This window comes from Thermobia domestica, chromosome 16 (genome assembly GCF_964235325.1).
Source record: "Thermobia domestica chromosome 16, izTheDome1.hap1.1, whole genome shotgun sequence".
Classification (NCBI taxonomy): Eukaryota; Metazoa; Arthropoda; class Insecta; order Zygentoma; family Lepismatidae; genus Thermobia; species Thermobia domestica.
Genome location: NC_137469.1, coordinates 2,770,951 through 2,794,127, shown reverse-complemented (window position 1 = coordinate 2,794,127; position 23,177 = coordinate 2,770,951). Strand labels below are relative to the sequence as shown.

General features: G+C 36.3%; 1 protein-coding gene across 2 annotated transcripts in view; it reads right to left on the bottom strand.

Annotated features, from left to right (window-relative positions):
- Positions 1-6,078: 6,078 nt before the first annotated feature.
- LOC145672880 (uncharacterized) overlaps positions 6,079-23,177 on the bottom strand; it is a 35,978-nt gene continuing 18,879 nt past the window's right edge. For both annotated transcript variants that reach the window (XM_081742068.1, XM_081742069.1), the window contains exons 2-3: positions 19,093-19,208; positions 6,079-6,945 (exon numbers count right to left, since the gene is read on the bottom strand). In XM_081742068.1, coding sequence (XP_081598194.1) covers positions 6,689-6,945; positions 19,093-19,108 — 273 coding nt within the window. In that variant the 5' untranslated portion in view covers positions 19,109-19,208 and the 3' untranslated portion in view covers positions 6,079-6,688. The remainder of the gene's footprint in view (positions 6,946-19,092; positions 19,209-23,177) is intronic.

The following is a 23,177-nucleotide window of genomic DNA, read 5'->3' as shown; positions in this document are numbered from 1 at the left end:
TTGTTCACTTAATACGTGCGAAAGTCCCTTACCTCCGCTTCTAACCCGCGTATTAATGATAATACGTGGATGAAAGCTTCGGCAATGCATATTATGCCTAGATGGAAGTGATACGGTAAGGGTATCCTTGACGGCAGCCATCTTAAAATCCGCCATTTTGAATTAAAGTGAAGTTTTACAAATGAAAACCATAGCATATGGCACCTCATTTTAATAGCGAATTTTCCCAAAAAGCCAATGGTATGCTTATTTCTGTTCTATAGTTAACCACTATGAATTTAGGACAGCTTCTAATGTGTACCAAACGTCCATTATTCGACCTTTCAAATTGACAACACTCCTAATTTACACCGCATGTTTTAAGATTTCAACCGGCACTTTGCAATTGTTGCCATGGCTCATGTTTTCTAAATTTATTAGATTTTTTCAAGAGTTGCGATTTGTCAGTTCATGAATAGTGTTAGGATAAACATCCAGGAATCTTATGTATAAGCACGAGGTTGATAGCCTTTATTAAATTCGTTGATCCCCTTATGCATGTCCCGAATGTTTTTATTTTTACTATTATATTCGAGTTCCTTAATTTTAGCTTTCAAAAGCTCGCGTTTCTTTGTTCTAAAAGTTTTGGAAGTTTCCCGCCTGATGTCCACGAAATTTTGTGTAGTTATTTCATTCGGATTTTGTAGCCAATGTAATTTGGCCTGTTTTGTTTTCTCTGCTAGTTTAATGGATTCCTGGTCGAACCATGATTTGTTCCTACGTATTTCCGCGTGTCCCATTTTTCTTTTGCTGAAATTTTAATGCTATCTCTAATTTCAATCCAAGTATCTTGAACACTAGTGCACTCCGAATCTCTAAACTCGAGAATCTATTCGAAACTTCAATCTGGTATTCCTCTCTTACCTGACTCTCTTAATTTCTTTAAATTAAACCTCTCCGTTTTCGGACATTGAATATTATCTTTTCTCAACGATCATCTCTCTGTTATTATCGCTGCCACCAGGTAGTGATCAGTGTTACAGTCAGCCCCCTAAACGACCGGACATCAATTATGCTAGATTGTGTTCTTCTAACTACTAAAACGTGTTCAATTGTACTATGTAAGAAGGAGACGATAGAAAGAGGAGGAGAAAGACTGCTTCTTCTTTGCCGTTATGTGGACGACTGTTTAGGAATATGGAAGAGAACGAAAAGGCAGCTGGAGAAATTCATAAGGGACGTGGAAGATGAAAAGTAAGGGATTAGACTAGAAAATGAAATAGAAGTAGACAAGGAAATAACTTATTTAGATATGAAAATTAAGAAGTCGGAAGAAGGAGAATTTATTACATCCTGGTACCAAAAAGAGTGTGCAGCGAAAGTGTATTGCCACAAACGAAGTGATGTGGATGAGGGGACAAAGAAGAATTTCATAAAAAGCATGGAAGAAAGAATAGGAGACCTAAACACAAATGAAGAACAGAGGAAAACCGATTTAAAGAATTTCTGGGCACAGCTAAGGAGAAATGGATACAACGAAGAGGATAAGATCACAAGAGACATAGCGAGAGAGAGAAAGAAAGAGGAAGAAGACAAGAACAAAAAATGGTTTGGAATAGAAAGCCTAGGCAAAGAAACAGAGAAGATGAAGAGAATGCTTCGGAAAGCACATGAATTAGGACGTACAGGAAAGGAGGAAGCAGAATAATTGAATTAGTAAGAACAACCAAGAGAAAAGCAGTAGCGGACAAAGGTCAAATGGGAGTAGTATATAGAGTAGGATGCGCGGAGTGTAACAAAATTTACCTAGGAGAAACAAAAAAGAAAATGCAAGAAAGGATTAAACAGCACTAGGATGGTGTAAGATTGAAAAGAGACAACAATGCGATATACAAGCATCACAAAGAGACAAACCACAGGATAAGGTGGGAAGGAGCAGAGGTAATAGAAGTAGAGAACAGAACTTTGGTGAGAAAATGGAAGGAAGCTAGGGAGGTTATGAGGGCAGGAGACAAGGTGATGAATTGGAATGCAGGATTCTCGATAAATAAAGAGTGGGAGAAGATTCTGCTTAAAGAAGAAATGAAAAGAAAGAAAGAAATAGGAAAAATTAATAAGCATAATTAGAGGACAGAATGTATCCAACGAAAAAAGTAAACTTTTAATTGGATACGTGTGCAGCTAAAAAGTGAAAGCCACACAAGTGTTACTTTTTAACGAAGGGGCGGAGTCTAATTAAAAGTTGATCTCCGGAGACTATATAAGTGATGACCAACTCACAAGCGGCCAGAAGGAGTGGAAGTCTGATGAAGAGACAGTTATTGTATTGAAACTGTTACGTGATACTGTTTTTTTTTTTTTTTTTTTTTTTTTTTACATATTATCACATAGCCTTCCTCAGTGTGTTATTGTGTATTAGTACAAAATGGAAACAAGGCCTGATAGAATAGTTATAGGACATTTTCCAAAACAACTTGCTTTAATAGTTTTTGGTGATACTGAACACACACACAAGAATGTACCAAATTTACAACGAAATGACGGCCTCTCGAAAATTAAAATACCTCTCATTGTTTGTTTTAACCAAAATTAGAAATCACGTTATTTTTTTTATCTTATGACCCAAAATTATGGAAGTGATGAAGTTTGAAAATTTTCAAGCGGTCTCCATTTTGAAACAGTATGACGCATCTTACTAGATATTTGTTGTTGTTGAGTTGAATTTAATGTCTCGTTGAGCAGCGAGACTGTATGAGACGTGAACCTACTGATGGACGTGAAATCCGAACCACATGAGCTCCCTCCGGGAATCGAACCCGACAAGCTTATTACAAACCCGAAATTATAAAGAGTCGCTGGCAAGAGGATTTGATAAAATGGAGGTCGTGATAGAAATTAGGTTGAGAACCACTACCCTACGCTAATTGATACTTTGCAGCAGTTAACATCTTTTCTGTCCATAGAGTTTTAATATAAATATTTCGAAACGTTTAAAAACGTCGATTTCCCCCCCCCTTGCATTCAGGGCCGGATTTCCCAATAGGCCTGGTAGGCCCGGGCCTATGGGCGCAAGCTCCCAGGGGGCGCACGGCCGAAAGAAAAAAATTTAAAAATATCTAGAACTAAAAATAAATAGCCATAACTTAACATATTTTTTGAATTGATTTTTAAAAAATCAGGCTAATAAAGCATTCTGATTTTGAAGTTCATTGGAACAAATAATTGTTGGTAAAGTTAAACTATTTTTCAACATTATGCATCAACTTCGTTACAACATTGATCTCAAAAATGTCATTTTTTATACTAGTACAATTTACTATTTGTAACATACAAAATATCTAAAACACAGTTTTTACTTTAAAACACAGTTTTTGTGTCTCGTTATGAAAATACTTCATGTAAGCTGTTTTTCTGAGAATAAAACCATTTTTAATGTATTACAGAGTTTTTTTTTTATTTGTTTGCCCAAATGGCTAAATTGAACAAAACCAAAGTTATTCACCAATCTTTTGTTAATACATTAACGGTATTTTGTTAAGCCCAGAACCAAGTAAATTCCTCAAAAAACTTGCAATGATAAAATTGCATCGTGGAGTGGTGTTTAAGCAATTAACATATAGGCCTGATATAATTTTTTAATAAAGGTTTTTTAGGAAAGTAACTTTAACCAGACTAAGGGGCAGAAAAAATTATTGGGCCTAGGGCGCCAAAATGCTAAATCCGGCCCTGCTTGCATTTAATGCATTACAGTATTATGTGGAAATGAAAATTGATGTATAATCATACAAATTTCATACAAAAAGTTCGAAACAATGGTACTATTTGAACAGTTAATTCCTAGCAATATCATTAAAATCAATCTGCATGGAAATTCGAAATAATTTAAAGCTTTCTCTCCACTAACGCTGTATGCCAAATTTCAGTAAGGTACAAAAACGAAGAAAGCCGTAGTATGCTTGCGTATACAAGAATGCTCCACTGAGAATTGTTCCGTCTACTACTGTCATTACTACTTTACGGTTCACTTTACTTGTGAACTGTAAAGACAAAGTTTCAACTGTCACCGGAAGATAGAACATCTAGCTTTATTTGGCTATAATGTTGACAGTTAACATGAGTTCTAATTATCCAGAGGTTTTGTTGTTGTAGAGGTGTGGAAAGCAGTCACAGTAAAGGCCGAGAAAAGTTGCAAGACATTACCTACAAGAATTTCCGTCAAAGTTAAGTCAGTTTCGTAGAATACTAGCGTGTATAATGAGACTTCGAAGCATTAGTTAGAATTGAACTGTCAAAAGTTCTAAAGTCATAAAAAAAATAAAACTGGGGGAGTCGGTTTCAGCCTCTAATCGGGGTTACTTTGCACAGGTACAAAGTAACCCCTTAGATAGGAAATTATTATTATTGGTAGCTTCTGCCTTCTAATTTTAGGTAAATTTAATATTTAGGTAGATGGTGAAATAGATTTCTTGGAAAATAAATTACGAACAGTGGCGGACCCAGAAAAATAGTTTGAGAGGGCTTGAGAAGCTTATACGCATAGGAATGACTAACATTAGATTTTTTAAAAAATCATACAATTTGGGTGGGCTTCAGCCTGAGAGCCCCAAACCCGTAAATATTCCACTGATTACGTTTGGGATGATAGTCTTGGACATAAAGAGCAACCATGGCAAATCAGTTCACGGGGATTTTTTCTGTTCCTCAGTTAGAAATTTCGTGGGGCATACGGTAAACTATCAGAATGTGGTTCCTGTGCCGGTACCAGAAAATACATAATTTTCTTTACAAATATCGATAATTCATACTAAGTACTGATACCGGTATCATCATTCTAATATCAATATTTGTAGACTGCATGCAGTTTTGTATAGAAAGTGAAATATACAAATATTGAAGGAAAAATATTGCACAGAAACGTTATGTTCGTATGTTGAACATACGTTTTTGTATGTTGTGCAAAGTATCCCCACCTATGGGGTTACTTTGCACCAAAGTTTATATTTCAATAACTATGGCCATACTGCATGTTTACTAACGCACTTGCACGAATGTTTTCCTTATATACCTAGCTATTATATGTTTAAAATACAATGTTCTAAATCATTACGTTTGTAAGTTACAGGCGATTTAAAAATCCTTAAATATGGCGCAATGTAACCCCGTCTAACGATACGTCATTATTATGAGGGACTTGTATTTTGAGCTATAAAAGGTCCATCCCAGACACCTCCTTATAGGGGTATGTTTGGTTAACTTGAAAATTTCAAATTACAAATGGGGTCGAGTAGTTCGACTTAAGAACTTTTGCTGTATATTCTGAAAAACGTAGAAGGACCACACTCTCAAGCCATAGATATCTAAAAGTGATCAAAGAAAGGCCTTCAATCCAAAATTTGATTTTATCGCCAATTTAGATTTCGGCAACCTAGCAAATTCAGAACTTACAGCAAAAGTTCTTTTGGCAAGCCCGTTCAAACTACTCGACACCCTTTGCCATGTGAAATGTTCAAGTTTACCCCCTGTATCGCTATTTAGGGGGTGTGGAGTGGAACTTTTCGCAGTCGTTACGCAGATACACGGGGTGGCAACGGACATTATGGACACGAAATGTGAACCCCCGCCATTTTGGATGGGTCAACATGACCTGAAACTTTCTGCAAAATATTTCTCTTGTCGAGACCTTTCCAACGATATATTACTCGGCCCCATTTGCCATTTGAGATTTTCGAGTTAACCTCACGCACCCTTATAAAGAGGGTGTCTGGGATGGACCTTTTATAGCTCAAAATTCAATCCCCTCACAGTAATGACGTACGTGTTTAGTCATATTTTCAGTTATTTCGAAGATACACGATATGGCAACGTACTTTATGACTGCCCTGTACGTATATCAAAAAGCCACGTTCTGTGCAGAATGATTCCACTTATAAGTAAATAAATTCCAAAATGTGCCAAACATTGTTATTCGGGGAAGGTTTCAATTGACTGAACTGTTTGACCATGGCACAACATTAGATATAAACAACTTAAATAATAAAACAAATTATTTCATATCGATAGAATCTACTACTATCCTTCCTCATGAAAGTCAGCAAGGTATTAAATTTTATTCCAATTTATTGTAATAGCATTTTTTTTTTATTCTTAAAAGTTGAATCTTTAAATACAGTAACAATATTTTGCTATAAACACTATTAACATTTTCTATAAACCTTAACCTATAAAAGTACCGACTAGATATTTTGAGTCAATGATTATAATTACATGAGGTATGAGATTTATAAAAATCAATGAAATATGAAAAATATTACAAAATGTTTAAAAATCAAGCACAGACATTACTGTAAAATTGTTTAGATCCATTATATCAATATCCTTGTAACAAGTCACAAGTTTCAACATTTAGGTCCATTGTATCAATATCCTTGTAACAAGTCACAAATGTCTAGTTTCAACATTGTAAAAACAACGTCTGTAAGTATTTCCTTTAAAATAATATATAACAAGCTAATCATGTAGGACTATTTGATGTAGTACAGAGCACAAAGAATTTTAATGATGGAGTATCACGTCACCACCTGGCTCCAATTCGATATTAAACATGGAAGAACATTAACACCAATATTAAGTCTTTTTTTTTCTTTTCTTTAAATGTGTTTGCAAAATATTATATGAATGGTCTCACTTACAAGAATACCTTAAAATTATTTCATTCGTATTGCGGGATGTTATTTTTGGAGCTGTATAACATAATATGGCAACCGAGTATAATAAGCGTAGCTGCTACAACTCCCATCACTATAGATGGACATCTTTTAAACATCACAAGAAGGAACACTAGCGCCGCCAGTAGCAATGTGGCTCCCAATGACAACAGCAGCGCTGCTTCCCATTTGGGAACGCTATGTCTTATGTCCAAAGTCGTCGTATTATGGATGGTTAATCTTGCACCTAGTGCCACAGAACCTGCGAAAATAATAATAATAATAAAAAGCGTAAGTAAACTCTACAATTATTATTAGCATTTAACGAAAATAAAACAGATCCAAAGAAGATACATATACCAACAAAAAGATCTTAGGAGAACAAAACGACAGAGGTAAATTTTAAATTCATATGCATAATGACGTTTATTCCAAATTTGGTCGTTCACCTGGTTTTCGACCACAAGCGCATTAAAAGCTACGAAAATTCAAATATCATTATTTTTTGTCTTTAAGTTTACTTTCGGGGCCGTCATCTGTGGGAGTTGATCAGGGCTGACGTATGAAATAAAAAGTACAGTACATAGAACACGAACCAACTAGTGTTAGGTGGCCGCTAAAATCATGAATACTATCTAACCGAGTAAGGGCATGTGCGTTCGTGGGGAGCAGGGGCGTCAGTGATGTGGACATACCTATACACGAGAATAGTGGGAAAACACTTTATATGGCACAAAATATATGTCTTGTGTGTTGTACAGGTTTACGACACTTGTATGTTAACTTTATATACTGTCTTGTCATGGCACTCCACTTCACCGTGTCTTTCTTATGCAGTACTATGTAGTGAAGAGCACATGTTCAGAATACAATTGTTCGTTACTTTGCCACAATCTAACCACGTGGTAACCTTGCGCCAAGTGGTTCCTTTCGCTTGCCAAATAGTTCTATGTTTATAACCGCTTTTATATATATATATATATATATATATATATATATATATATATATATATATATATATATATATACATATATATATAACTTGCATTCTCCTTATATATTAGCCAGCACACACACGAACAAGGTAAATTTTCATAATTTTGCTAGAAACGGACGACCAACTTTGCAATTCAACCCTGCATACTTTTTGAGAAAATAGACAAAAATGAATATTTTTGTAAATCTAAGACTTAACGCTGTGCAATAATCACGCCATCTATTAAGATAAAACTGATCTTCAAATATACATTTATTAACCTTAACTTTACAACACTATCGAAGCTACAATCTATACTCATGGGTAATGAGATGTAGTCTAAGATTGGGATTCACTCTGCAACTTTGATTTTTATTTAATATAAACTATAAATTTTTGTACACAAGGATGCACACAGTGTTGGGAAGTAACGTAACGCAAGTAACGCGTTACTTTTTAAGTAACGTTTCTAGTAACGCGTTACTTTTTAAGTAACGTTTCTAGTAACGCGTTACATTTTTTCAAAAGTAACTGTAACGGTAACGCGTTACAAATTTTTAAGTAACGTACCTAGTTTGCGTTACTATTTTCGCGTTACATTTCGGATGAGTAACTACAATATATGTATATATTTTTTTCGGAAACAAATGTTTCTTTCCTGTAAGTGAATTTCTCAGAATGAAACAATCGAGCATGAACTACGTATGTCAGTGATCGACAGTCACAGACACACAGAGAAACAGATAAGTTCGTAGTGCCACTTGCTGTTTTTTTAAGATTAGGACAGCCTTAGGTAAATCACGTGTACTGATTGCAAACACCTGGAAGATTTTGTCGTAGATTTTGACAGCTCCAAATCAATACATTCAGTGAGTGAACTAGGATTGCAACTATTTTACTTTGATTGGTGTTGTTTTGATAAAGATGGAGAACAAAAATATTATACCGTTCGAACATTTGAAAGAATACTTTTTTCTTAAGAGCTGAGGATGATGGTAGACAGAATTTAAAAGTAAAGTGTCTGAAGTGCCCCGGCGGAAAATATTTATCAACAACTAGGGTGGCATAATTAACGATTTACAGTAAGGTGTTAATATGAATAAACTGTGTTCTGATGAGCAGGCCTAATTTATTACTAGAAAATAGTTTGCTGATGGTATGCAATATTCGAGTTCTTTCAGATCACTTTGCTTATCCTAGAGTCCCATTGATTATAGAGTAGTGTAATGTTTCTCTATATTCTTTATTTTTAATTTTACATAAGAACATTGTTATTATTATATAATTAGTTTAACAGAATAATAATAAGCAACTATTTCTTCCAACGCTAAGGGATGAGCACGAGTCAAGCTAAAACTCCACTCGACTCGAATTCAAGTCGAGTTTCGAGTCAAGTCAAGAGTAATATCCTCGAGTTGAGTTCCGAGCCGATTCAGTTTTTCGCGTCGAGTTTCGAGTCCAGTCGAGTTTGATAAATGGCTCGTTCGTTTTAAGTCGTCTTGAAATCATGGCCTGATTACACTGGAAAACGAAAGCCATGAAAAATGTAAGCTAAACAGTAATATGGAATACTTTTAGTGTTGCTCACGAGAGGGAACACGGCTCGCATCTCGTCTCATCTCGATAGCGAGACCACAAGAGATTTTTTATAACAAGCTCAGCTCGGCTCGGCTCAACTGAGAAGATGGCTCGAGCCGGCTCACTTGGGGTAAACCATCGGCTCGAGCTGGCTTGGTGGGGATGAGTCATTTGCTCGGTTCGGCTCAACTGAGCCGAGGGCTCTAGCCGAGTCGGTTAGGTGAGCTGTTGGCTCGGCTCACTTCTCGGTTCGGGTCGACAGTGAATGTGCTGTGAGCCGAGCTGCTCGAGTCCTTGACAATTCTAAACCCGGGCAGATCAGTTTTGAAGATATTTGGCCAGTGACCTATAACTTTTAACATTGTTTGGCTGGAGCCCGAATACTCAACCTAGACCCTCAACCCAAATTCAGAAGCTCGTGAACAATGTCCTTAACTCCTAGACTTCACGACTATTGAGGATGGCAATTAATTAGTTTTTTAGTATTCAAATACAAACCGCCTATCTTTCATTTTTATATACAGTGTTGTTATAATAATAATAATAATAATAATAATAATAATAATAATAATAATAATAATAATAATAATAATAATAATAATAATATAATTTGTAGTAGTAGTAGTGTCATTGATAACACTGGCTTACAGTGGTTTTGGTGCCGGGTGTTTCTTAGCTGATTTGAAGTAGAATTGGGACGCTGAATCCAAATATGGCGTTAGTTTTCCCCTAACAGCTTTAGTTTTTGAGATATAGGAATTGCAAGACTGACCTGCTACAACGTTGAAAATTGCATAGGTGCTGTTTTACTGTAAGTGAAAAGAAAACTATGACATTTAAATCTGTTATTTGGAACACTTTGAAAATAATGAAAACCATATAAACACAAACATCAAGTACATAATAACTCTGTAACTACATTTTATAATAGTTTTTATGAATAAAAAATCAAATAATTTGTTCAAAACGATCTATTCAACACTTCGGAAGCTTCGTTTTCGTGACATCCTTGAATGTTTCTTTGCACAGTCTCTTTTTAGGTTCCAGCAGTAATCTGCCATCATATGGGCATCCCATCTTCCTTGGTAGCGGTCCTCCATTGTTTTAATATCTTGGTGAAATCTTTCACCTTGTTCTTCACTCAGACTGCCTACGTTGTCTGGGAAACGGTCCAAATGGCTGTGCAGGTAATGAATTTTGATACTCATATTACATCCAAGTTTTTGGAATGCATTAAGCATCTGGTTCACTAGCTCAACATAGTTATCAGCTTTATTATTGCCAAGGAAATTCTTGATAACTTCTACAAATGAGGTCCAAGCTCTACGTTCAGTCTCATTCATGGACTCCACGAAAGCCGGATCTTTCATGAGTTGTCTTATTTGGGGACCATCAAATATTCCAGCTTTTAATTTTTCTGTGCTGATCTGAGGTAGCTTGTTTCCCATGTAAGCAAAGCACGGCCCGTCCTTATTTAGCGCCTTTACAAACTGCTTCATCAAACCGAGCTTGAGATGTAGAGGTGGCAAAATGATTTTGTCACACTCAACAATAGGCATGTTAATAATATTTTTCTTACCAACAACCATGTCGTCTCTCTGCGGCCACTCTTTTTTTGACCAATGGTTTGCTTTGTCTCTGCTATCCCACAGACATAGAAAACAAGGATATTTTGTGTAGCCACTTTGCTGTCCAAGAAGAAAGTTCATCTTTAAATCCACACAAATCACCCACTGATGGTCCTGATATTTAATTTTTTCCATAACCAAAGCAATTGCTTCATATTCTTCTTTCAGTCGTGTTGAATGAGCGATTGGAATTGAGCCATATTTATTGCCATTGTGTAGAAGGACGCATTTTAAACTTCGCTTGGAGCTATCAATAAACAGGCGCCAATCATCTGGATTGTATTCTGGAAGACCCATGTGTTCTAGGAGACCTCTAACATCGTGACAGAATACGAGATTTGTGTCTTCAGTGAAAAATGGTAAAAACTCCTTTTCCCTTGTTCGGTAGAATGTGATTTTAGTTCCTTGTTCTAGTACGTTTTTCTCCTTCAATCTGGAAGCAAGTAATTCAGACGATTCTTTTGAAAGATTAAGGTCCCTAACTAGATCATTTAGCTCATCTTGATTAAACTGTTGAGGAATTGTTGACATTCCCTCATAATCACTGTCACTTCCATCATCCATGTCACAAGAATGTTCACTACGTTCGTTTTCAGTCTCACAAAGCTCTGGCAAGTGGTGAAACGTTGGGATTGGTATTTCATCGGAATGAACAACTGGACGTCTTGCTGAAGGCAGATCAGGATATGTCCACTTGTTCCGGTTATTTCTATTCATACCCATAACATTTACCAGGCAGAAATAACAGTCATCAACATGGTTTGTGGGTTCCCTCCAAACCATTGGAACACCAAACTTAAGACTTTTTCTTTTTCCAGTTGTCCACTGTCGCAAGTGTTCAGTACACATTTTACACACAATATGTGGAGCCCACGTTTTATCTTGGTCCCCTAGGCGTACACCAAAATATGCATGATATGCTTTTTTTTTTACAAAGTCACTGATATGTTTTCTATTGTCTTTAAATGTGTACTCACCACATATGTAGCAAGACACATCAGGATGGTTAACACAACTTCTTCGACTTGAACTCATTTTATGTTCAGGCCACTAACACGGATGTTAAATATAAAGCCTTAGTATACGCGATACAAGTTATGATTTCAGAACAAAACTCACATGTTCCAACATGTCACTCCACCTGCAAGACAACAACTACGATCCACTAGCCAAGTAGAATACCAATGCAATCTAGTGGACGTTCCTGGAACTACTATATGACTAGTTTCCGTTTAGTACCGACAGATAGCAGCACTAATGAGAAAAGAGCGCCGTTCTTCCAAATAGAAATCTCTATAGAGCACAGTAGGATTTATTTGAGTTGCAGAGTTTATAAGATCATATTCAAACTTGTTATTACGAGAATTTTGTATTTCTTTTGCTTATTTTGTATACTATTGCAAGAAGCATGCAGAAATAGTGGTTACATCATTTATAATTTACATATTTATTTTGGATTGTAATATTTCTTCCACATACATTGTAACGTAAATAACACTACTGGTACAGTAGCCTGTATCTACCAAAGTAGAGCTGATAGAAAAAAAACTGCTTACATTATTGGATTCAGCGCCCCACACATAGTTAAAATCAGCTCTAAAATTTTAGGCACCAAGAAAAAAATTTTTTCTGTAGGTCTGTGTAATAATTATACTGTCTATGTAATATACTTGAAGAATGTACTCGAAACTACACTGCGGACTTGGCTCGAGTGGGCTCGAAATTCGACCCCAATTCGAGTCGAGTTGGAGGAAATTTTTCTAGTCAAGTTCTCGGGTCGAGCTCAAATATGTTTGTTACTAGTCGAATCGAGTGTCAAAGAAAACTCGCTCGTGTCCATCCCTACGAGTAACGTAGTATGGCATTTTATCAATGTTACATTATATTAAAATGTTCATATATCAAGTAAAAATTTGTCCTTGCATTTACATAAAGCGATCCAGAATGTGCAATAATAATAATAATAATAATAATAATAATAATAATAATAATAATAATAATAATAATAATAAAAGCGGTAGTAATAGTAGTACGGAAAATTGAAGTCATAATTTTTTCACATTTTTAAAATTTCGGACCTAAAAGTAACGCGTTACTTTCGAAGTAAAGTAACAGTTACTTTTTGGGGGCAAGTAACGCGTTACATTTTAGGAGAAAGTAAAGTAACTTGTAACGCGTTACATTTTTACAAGTAACTTACCCAACACTGGATGCACATGCACTGTTTCCTTTGTCTCCGTTAGAAAGTGCTAGTAGCAAAGATGGCCATTAGTAAGCAGAAAGCTTTTTGTGTTTTACATTTTACAAAGTCGGAGTTCGAGTCAACATGGCGTCGGTATAGGAAGAACATCTCGAACTCCAATTTAATACAATTTTATTTTCATACGAATGTTACTTTCTAGTTCTTTTTCAATGTGATACAAATTTTTAATAAGTTTGGACATCTCTGATGATACTAATATTCACATTTACAATAATTTTAGCTGTATAACAAATAGTTTAACACGAGCGAATTCGGGCAATATACCTGCGCCATTTTGGTTTACAACTTTGGTTATGACATAACAATTATAATGTATTATATCAATTTTGTTTAATACAATTTCATACTTTTTATCAATTTATAGAGCAATCATCGATATGACTAATGGCTGTGACATTTAATTTTTATACAACCACAAATTTGGTTCAAGAACAAGAACATTTTTAAAGTCTGAATCTGTAATTAGAGTGTAACCGTCTGCATGGAAAATTTTAAGGAGACGCTTACAACTATGTTCTTATCATTTGGAGTTGCTACAAGGTCTAAAGCCTACAGACTATGGATTACATGCCAGCTTTGCAAATGAAATGTTGCTGCATGACGATAGAAATTTCCTGGAACGTGTGGTGAATCGACATTTCACCTAAATAGAGATGTGAACACTCATAATGTTCGCATCTGGAGGCCAGTAAATCCTCACGAGATGGTACAGTTGCAACGAGACTCCCCTAAATTGAATGTGTTTTGTGCCATATCCCGGCGGAAAGTTTATGGGTCTTTCTCACCTATCGACTCAATGTGTGTCGTGTGACAAATGGTGCTCACATTGAACACTTGTAGCAAAAACTGTTTGAGTTGCTCTTTCGTTTGATGTATTATTTATAATTGTACCTTAATTGTAATAAATACTACAATGCCTTAAACCCCCCGAGATTCATTTTCAAACACCCTGTAGTATTATCCAAAGATACGAGCCATATCAAATGATAAATTCCGTTGAGCTAAACAAAATGGCATCCTTGCGGGTAATTTCTGATGACTCGTTTTCGAGAAAGTTAAGAAAAAATCGTTTTTGTTGCCAATCTATTACAATGCATAATTTTTATTCTGCAAAAATATGTGGGTCGTTCATTATATATGTTTCCCTAAGCTGTAAAATATTATTTTTTTAAAAAAGATATATTTGTAAATCTGTGTATACATGTGTAGGTAGGTCCTTCTCACTTCTGTACATAATCCCCATTGAGATGCAGGCATTTGTCTCACCGTTGCATCTATTTATTTCAAAACCTTTGCAAAGAAAAAAAAAATCAGGGCTCTGGCTATTTAGCATTCTCCTCACATTCTGCTTAACTTCGTCTGTTTCGAAACGTTCACCTTGCCATGCAGACTTTAACACCGGAAAAAGATGGAAGCAACCCAGCGCTAAATTAAGGCTATATGGAGAGTGGGGCAACCGTTCCTATCGTAATTCTTCAATTTTTTGTCTTGTTTGCTAGCTTAGTGGGAGTGGGCGTAATCGTCAAGAAGAGAGCAGATCGCTTCTGTCGAAATGCGTTTCCCTGAAGAAGAGTTCAGGTTCGACATAAGCGATCAGGTCTCCTGTGAACTGGTGATGAAGTAAAGCGGAATTTGTCCAAATATAGTTTCAAGCTATTGTTTCCTATAACGGGGTGGAGCTTATAAAATTATTTGTAATATGGCAGTTTCTCCGATATTAGTTCATATTGTGTTGTATAGTTTGGTGGACATTTTTTGCTACATTAATGTCTTTCTGTATAGTCACTTGGTTCTTGGGTTTTACATTCTATCGTTTTACTTTTGTCTCGGCATCTTCTACATTTATCTGTTTTTGCCGCTGGGTCTTTTCTTGCTTGCTTTATATACGTCCTTCTGTTTTGATGAACAAGTGGTTGTTGGCTAAGCATTTGTTTGTGTATTCTTGTCTATGTATGTTGTATTATGTCCATGTATTCTCAGTATATTGACTTTTATAACACACTTATTATTATTATCAGTAGTAGTAGTAGTATGAGGAAGGATCAGAAATTAAGACTGCAAGACCGATATTTCTGGAGTTTCGTCTAGTATAGAGAAATTAGGAGTGTGTGCTAATTACATGGAGTTGGCAACTGTGCAGTTTCAGCCACCCGGCACCTATGGCGCTAGTTGTATATAAACACAAATGGCGACTTGTGTGGAAAACTGGTCTCGCGAAGAAGTCTGCTCAGTTATTCGATTTCTGTGGGCGAAACATGTAACCGTAGCTGAAATTCACCGACAGCTGGTAGAGTTTCTCGGAGAGACTATAATGTCTCGTAGCACGTCGCAAAATGGTGTCGAAAGTTTGCAGATGATAGAGGAAACGTCACCGACGAGGAGCACAGTGGTTAACCAACACGCTGTTAAAGCAGTTCCGCTGGGACATCATCGACCACCCTCCCTACAGCCCGCATCTGGCTCCAAGCGACTTTCACCTGTTTCTACACTTGAAAGAGGCCGTCGCTTCGTTTCAGACGAGGAGATGAAATACTTCGTGACAACGTAGCCGAACACGTAAGAACAGGATTTTTACCGGGAGAAAATCTTCAAACTCATTCCACAATGTGACAAGTGCTTCAACCGATACGGGGTTATGTCGAAAAATAACCAATGTATGCACTATCTGTTGGTTGTATTGGTTGTATGAAATAATGCATACACGTTTCACTACAGGCTTTGTAACCTTACTTTTTGATCATTCCTCGTGTATTATTATTATTACGTAAAATTAATTAAACACGCGAAGTCGGAAAAGACATTTCTCAGTTTACTTCAAAATCGTGTTATTTAATATAACTCTAAAGCAAAATATCTATTGAGTACCTTGCAACTTATATCTAAGGATCGTTTTGCTTTATGAAGAATTCAAGAACTTGATGAAACGCATATTAATTTCCATATGACTACTTCTGATTTACATTTTCATGCTCAACCAATAAACACGTTAAAAAAGAACTACCTACTGTATATTTGTTTGATAAGTTAAATGAGATATATTTATTCCACTTCGTACCTCTTCTGCAGGTCAGAGGTCAGAAAAGGAATGACTTGCATTTTCCTTCTTTCCAAGTTTCCTTATCAAGGTCTACTACTTTTTACTCAATTTCATAGATTAAAGGAGAATTCAGATAATATTTGTGAAAGCACGGTAATCACATATAGTTGATCATATAGTTGTACAGTTATAGTGTCAAACGAAACAGCTGGTGATCAGTTGAAACAGATATGTTTCATGAAAGTCGTACAATGTTTACGAAATTTATCGTAAAACATATGGAGCAATCCAGGTTGTAAGGGCAGACACAACAAAGACCTGTTCTCCTATATATATATATATATATATATATATATATATATAACTCTGAATGATCAAAGTAATTGTCAATTTATTTTGAAACTTTACAGAGAGACCGAGTACAACCAGCGCCGTAACTTAGATTATTTTCTGGGGGGGGGGGCAGGCATTAATATTTGGGCCTCCTAGATCGCGTGGGCCCTCCCGCAAAATTCTAAATTAGGCTCCTTCTTTCCATCTTACTCTTACTCCTTGTGGGGCCCCTAATAGTAGGTTGACAAATATCAAAGCCATACGAATAAATATTATCTCTAGGACCCCTAATAGGCATTTTTTTTTTTTTTTTTTTACTGAAATGGGCCCATGACTCCTTTTAGTTTTATTTACCTTTTGAGTGCTGTTTTATTTATGTAATGTAGTGGACCTGTGTGATGCTTCATTTATGATTTCATGTTCGTATCGTATATGGAGTAAGTAAAGTTTGTCTTAAAATGGGTCTCCCTCGAACGGCGGGAGCTTCCCTGGGGCAATTTCCTCCTGCCCCCCACAAGTTACGGTCCTGGGTAAAACCTCACATTTTAAAGGTTAATAAAACTAAAGGTGTTGCGAATAGAAAGTTATTTTATATTTTTGAACAAACAACTTAGTATTGCAAACAATTTACAATTTGTTTACATTTGAAATGACACAATAGACAATGCATTCCTTTGTTTCTCTAAGGGGGGGGGCTATACCTGGCTTGCATGCGATAAGTTGGACTGTTTCAACTTATCTCACCGTATCATATGCAAGAGAGATATGATGAGATAAACTAATATAAACTCAGGCCCGTAGCCAGGGAGGGGCTAGAGGGGCCACTACCCCTAAATTTTTTTTTGCTCCCCCTACAAAATAATGCTGAAGAGAATTTTCAAACTGACTGAAAACCAGTTAAATTCTTGGAATTATGTTTACCAAATTAAATTCAACTTTGCGAATTCTACTGTTTAGTGTTTTCTGTGTAAAATTATGTGTTTCTTCCTAGATGTACCAAACATCTTTCACTGCCTTTACCCATTTCAAGAATTTGAAACCGTACTCTATTATTGCAATTATGACAAGCACCCACGGATACCAGGTGCACTTTCAAACAACAGTATCATAGTCCAGAATGTTAGTTGTGAATATTAATAAACTGTAGTGTCTCGCTTATTTTGGAAGATAGAAAATTCAGTGCAAACATAGAATATTTTGTATTGATATAATCTAAAATTGCTGTAATATAATTTTGTTCTAATGTTTAAAAACTAAATACTTCAATTTTAATTATTATGAAACAAAGTACCTCGCACAGAACTTATATTAAGCACGCAAAAATTAAACAAAAATTTACAGTTTCGATAATTCAAAAATAAATACAGATTCTGTACATAATAAGTAAATGTACCAACTTTATGGTGTTCTTCAATGTCTTTGTAATTGCCCCCTCAGTCTTCATTTCTGACTCCCCCCCCTCTCCAATAACTCAGGCTCGCTACGGGTCTGTTTAGTCTTGATAATTTCTGAACATTATCTCTGACCTTGATGATATATTATCAAGTGTAAACTCCGCTTTATTCTTCACAGATTTCAAGCGCAGACAATAAGGGAAAGTATTCTGTATATGCCTTATTTCACTAAAATCAGATGAATTTTAGAAAAGATATCTTGGAATTTATACAGGCAGAAATGTATGTTGAGTTGGATTGTTAAACCTCATTTACACTTCCTTCAATTAAAAAAAGCAGTTCTTAGTTAAAAATATCAACTAATATGAACATAATAACTAAAGACTGGTAGTTCAGGACCCCCCAAAGCTCATGTAGGCCCCATGTATTTTTATGAATATGTATTTTTTTATTGTTATATGTATTGTTGTATGAATTTTTTTATGAATGCCCCCCCCCAAAGTTACAGATAAATCGATGCCGTTGATTGTACTGTATGAAGCAGAAACATGGATATTACGGAAAAATTATGAAAAACGAGTGGAAGCTTTCGAAATGTTGGTGTGGAGAAGAATGGATACAATTAGCTGGGTCAAACGGAAAACAAATGAGGTGGTCTTAGAAACGGTGGAGGAGAAAAGAACAACATTAGATAATATTAAGAAGAGGGACAGAAACTGGTTGGGACATTGGCTAAGAAGGAACTGTATCATGAGGGGCGTGCTAGAGGGTATGGTGGCAGGAAAAAGAGAGAGGAGCGAAGGAGACTACAAATAATGGACGATATCCAAATAGTAAAATTGTACGTGAAGACAAGTGGGTTAACTGAAGATCGTGGAGCATGGATGCTTCTCAGTTACAGCAAGTCACCTGCCAATAATTATATCTATTATGATAATGATGATAGTTAAAGTTACATACATATTCAGTTGTGCTCTGTAACTTATTGGTAAATTAACGACATAAAAATACAACGACGAAGGAACATATTAATTTTTACAATATAACTGCCATTTAAAAATAACATTTTGCCATTTTGTCTGCCATTGTTTGCCTGCAACAACTACCAATTTTGAATAACAACAACATATTCTAATTATTAATTACAAAACACAACAAAAAAAGGTAAGAATTTTTGCAATTATCAGATGAAGCACGTACCTAGTTGAATTAACATATTTGACGCTTGTCCTTCACGCTTATGACGTCACTGACCGACCTCATGAAATCTTTTTTTTCCTTTCTGATAAGTGCGTGTCCAGGGGTCACCGTGTTATCTGCAACAAAAACAGAAATGCATGTCATGCTCGTGGGTTTACTAGCATCATATCACATTTACTTTCATCAAGAACGGAAGTATAGCCGTTTCTGGCTTCTCAACATAATTATATTCAGTGTCGGATTTCGATTTGATGGGCAGTTGCATATTTAGAGGGGACTTCCGGGCTTAGGCCCCCTCGAAATTTTATTTACTATATTAAAGTAAATGAAATATCTTGAATTTTCACATTTCCAGGACTAAAGCTAGCAAAGCCCCCCGAAACAAAATCGTAAATAAGCTAATCTTGATGGAGCCCTATGCTATTGAAAGGGGCCCTTTATACATTAAGCTTCCTTTGTCAGCGACAAAATGTCTCCTTTTTTTTTTAAGTTTGAATATATACTATATGCTAATTTATGAACCTAATGAATATCTAAATGCAAACAAGGGCCCATTACAAGCAGGGCTGGGAAATGGGGGCCCCATTAAAAGCTAGGCTGGATAACAGAGCCCTCATTACAAGTGGGACTGAGAAACAGCGCCCTACTACTTGCTTCATAAAAGCCTAGAACACAACAATACAAAACACCATTCTTGTATGTGTGTTTTATCTTATTTGCTTTTTCTTGTTATTTGGAAATTACATTACAGTCAGTTTTTTCTTTAAATTTTTTGGGCCTCCAAGCGAGTGGGCCCCTAAGCTATAGCTTGTTTGACTGATACGTAAGTCCGACACTGATTATATTATTATTAGTTTCTAATTATCACATTAAGTATGAAAACGTTCGATATAAGTAGTACTGTACATACCTCAGCGTCAAAAGTTATTTCGTTTTGCAACAGGAATAACGGTGGGATGCTCAGAACGTACAGAAAATTCTATTCTTTTTAATTTACTGAAAACTGTACTCAAATTGTCCTTCCATTCTGAAGTTATTTACGAAACTAATTTCATCAAACGGAAATAACTTTTGTCGCTGACTGTACTTCAACTTACAAAGCTAATTCAGTTTAGAAAAAATACTCAAATTCACATAATGTCAAACTCTATCATGAATCGAATTTTCGCATACAAAATAATTTCATTAATTTGATCCACATCCTTAAAATCGTGACGGGAGCAAATAGCTTTGTTACTGATGTCCCCATGAGACTTTAACCAATCAGCAGATTCGTTTCCCCAATATATATAAATATACTAAATGAAATACTCATTCTTCACATGGTCGCCCCTGGCCCCCCAACCGATGGGAGCTGTATTTGGAAGTCAATGCCTGTGCGAAAATCACCATTCAACTTAAAGACCGCGAAAACTATGGATTTGACACTAATATCGGTCATTTTGGAATATTTTTACATCCCTCGGTAACTCTTCCCCCCGCAGGTGACCCCCGGCCCGCATACAATGGTAGCTGAAGTTGAGTCGTTGTTAGTGGAAGTGTCACAATTGATCTCATCGACCGCGAAAACTATGGAATTGACCCTAATATTAGTAAATTTGGATTATATTTACATGTCTCGGTATCCCCCCTCCGGTGACCCCAGGCGCGCAGCCGAATGGGATGAATTTGGAAGTTAATGCGATCGGAGTTTCACCATTGATCTCACCGACCGCGAAAACTATGAATTTGATACTAATATCGGTCATTTTCTACTACTTTGACCCTCCCGGTAAACGCCCTCCCTGAGACCCCTTAGTTCGTATTAAAAAAAAACGCTTCGTCTTGGTCTGAGGCCTGAACCAAAATACCCGTTACCAAAATTTGGTAATTCTCGGTCCACTCGTTTGGTCCCCAGGCCGCACACAGACATACACACACACAAACTCTTTATTTTCTTTATATTAGGTCTAAATTAAATCGATATTGTGAGAAACGGCTGGACCGTTTGAAATGATTTTTAAACATAGTGCCTAACTTGAGCTGGCTTTCCATTATATCATTTTGATTCACTAAAGCATATCCTTAGGGAGAGCGGGAGTTGAATATTTATACCAAAAATAGAAATTGCAGTATACCAAATTTTAAAATCCCGAAATTATTGTAAATATTTAAGCTTGAGGGGTTTTGGGAAAGTCATATATAATTACCTCTATTTTCTTTTCTAGATGAATGAAAGCAACCTGGCCATAAAGGACAAGCATATTTAAGAAGATTGACAAGATTTCAAGGGAAAATGTCAAGTGACCGGATCATCACAGCCTCCACAAGTGCACAAGTTGAGCAAAACCCAGAAAAAAAAAAAACTAATTTAGAACAGAGACATGTGATTCCTTTTTTCTTTCGTAAGGGTGTCAGTGTTAATGAAATTCATCAAAGCTTGGTAAAAGTGTATGGTGATGATGCACTGTCGCATCGACAGGTAACACTGTGGATAAACTCATTTAAATGTGGTAAAACAAATGTCGAAGATGAGCCTAGGAGTGGTCGACCAAAAACAACAACTTCACCTGAAGTCGTGGAAATTGTACAAAAATTGGTAATGCCCGATCGACAAAAAAAAGCGGAGGAAGTAAGGATTGATATTCATAGGGTCTAGGATATTCTACACCAACACCTTCGGCTCACAAAGGTCTGTTCCAGATGGGTTCCTCACAATTTGAATGTTTTTCAGAAGCAAACTCGGGTGCAAATGTGTCAGGAAAACTTATGGAAGGAGATAACTACTTCTTCCAGCATGTAGTGACAGGGAATGAAACATGAGCTCACTGGTATGACCCAGAATCTAAACAAGAGTCCATGCAGTGGAAGCATCAGGGGTCACTAACTCAAAAAAAGAGAAAAAAAAATCAGTTGGCAAGGTTATGGTAACTGTTTCCTAGAACACGGAAGGAATTCTTTTGCTTGAAGCTATACCAAAGGAAACTGGCGCAAATCCCGGGTGATGAGGGGGACATGTGCCCTCCAATCTTGGAACTGGAGGGACTGTCCCTCTCCCCCAATAATTCGATTTGAAATATGTTTTTTGTGAAGAAATGTGATGATTTGTGTCAGATTGCCACAAAGGAAAGTGAGATAAAATTGATGTTCTCCCAGAAGAAGCCACAAATCTGCCCGGCTGCCAATGTTGAAGACAACTCTGCTGCTTCTCTCTCTCTCTCTCTCTCTCTCTCTCTCTCTCTCTCTCTCTCTCTCTCGATATATATATATATATATATATATATATATATATATATATATATATATATATATATATATATATATATATATACGGGAACGGGCTTACCCGTCCCCCCAATGTTGAAGACAGATTTGCGCATCTGTCAAAGGGACATACCATCACAGGGAGTACTTACTTGAAAATTTACGCCAAGCAGTTCAGAATAAACGACGCGAAAGTGCAAATCGTCGAATTTTCCTTCTTCATGACAATGCGTCTGCACACACATCCCATTTTAAGCAGGCTGCTATAACAGAACAGGGAATGACTCAACTTTTCCTCCACACTCCCTACAGTCCTGACTTAGCCCCAAGTGATTATTTCCTGTTTCGTCATTTGAAAAAATACATCAGGGGCCAGCGATTTTCAAGTGACAAGCTGGCTGGTATTGGATCCTGAAATTCAGTTCTTTGACTCCAAGGAAAAATCTTTTTACGTTGAAGGCATTGAGTCACTTGGAAAAAAATGGGGATGATGTGTAAACTGGAAAGTGATTATATTGAAATATAGTAACTATTTTTTTTTCTCAGCTCATTGGTTTACTTGTTAGCTCGCCATAGACATGACTTTCCCAACACTCCTCGTATGTAATTCAAGACTGGCTTGAGTACAAAGCATTAACCATCTGAGTTAAGTGAATTAAGCCAGGGTAGTTTCCAAAATCTAATCCGGTTTATTGAAATAAGCCCAAAATTTATTTTATTCAATCAGACACACACGTGGAACTTCCAGACAAAGAAATATGAAAGACATGCGGATTGCATTCCACAGTTTTCTATAAAAGAATTGCCTACGTTCACGCAACACACTCCAAATCTACACTTTA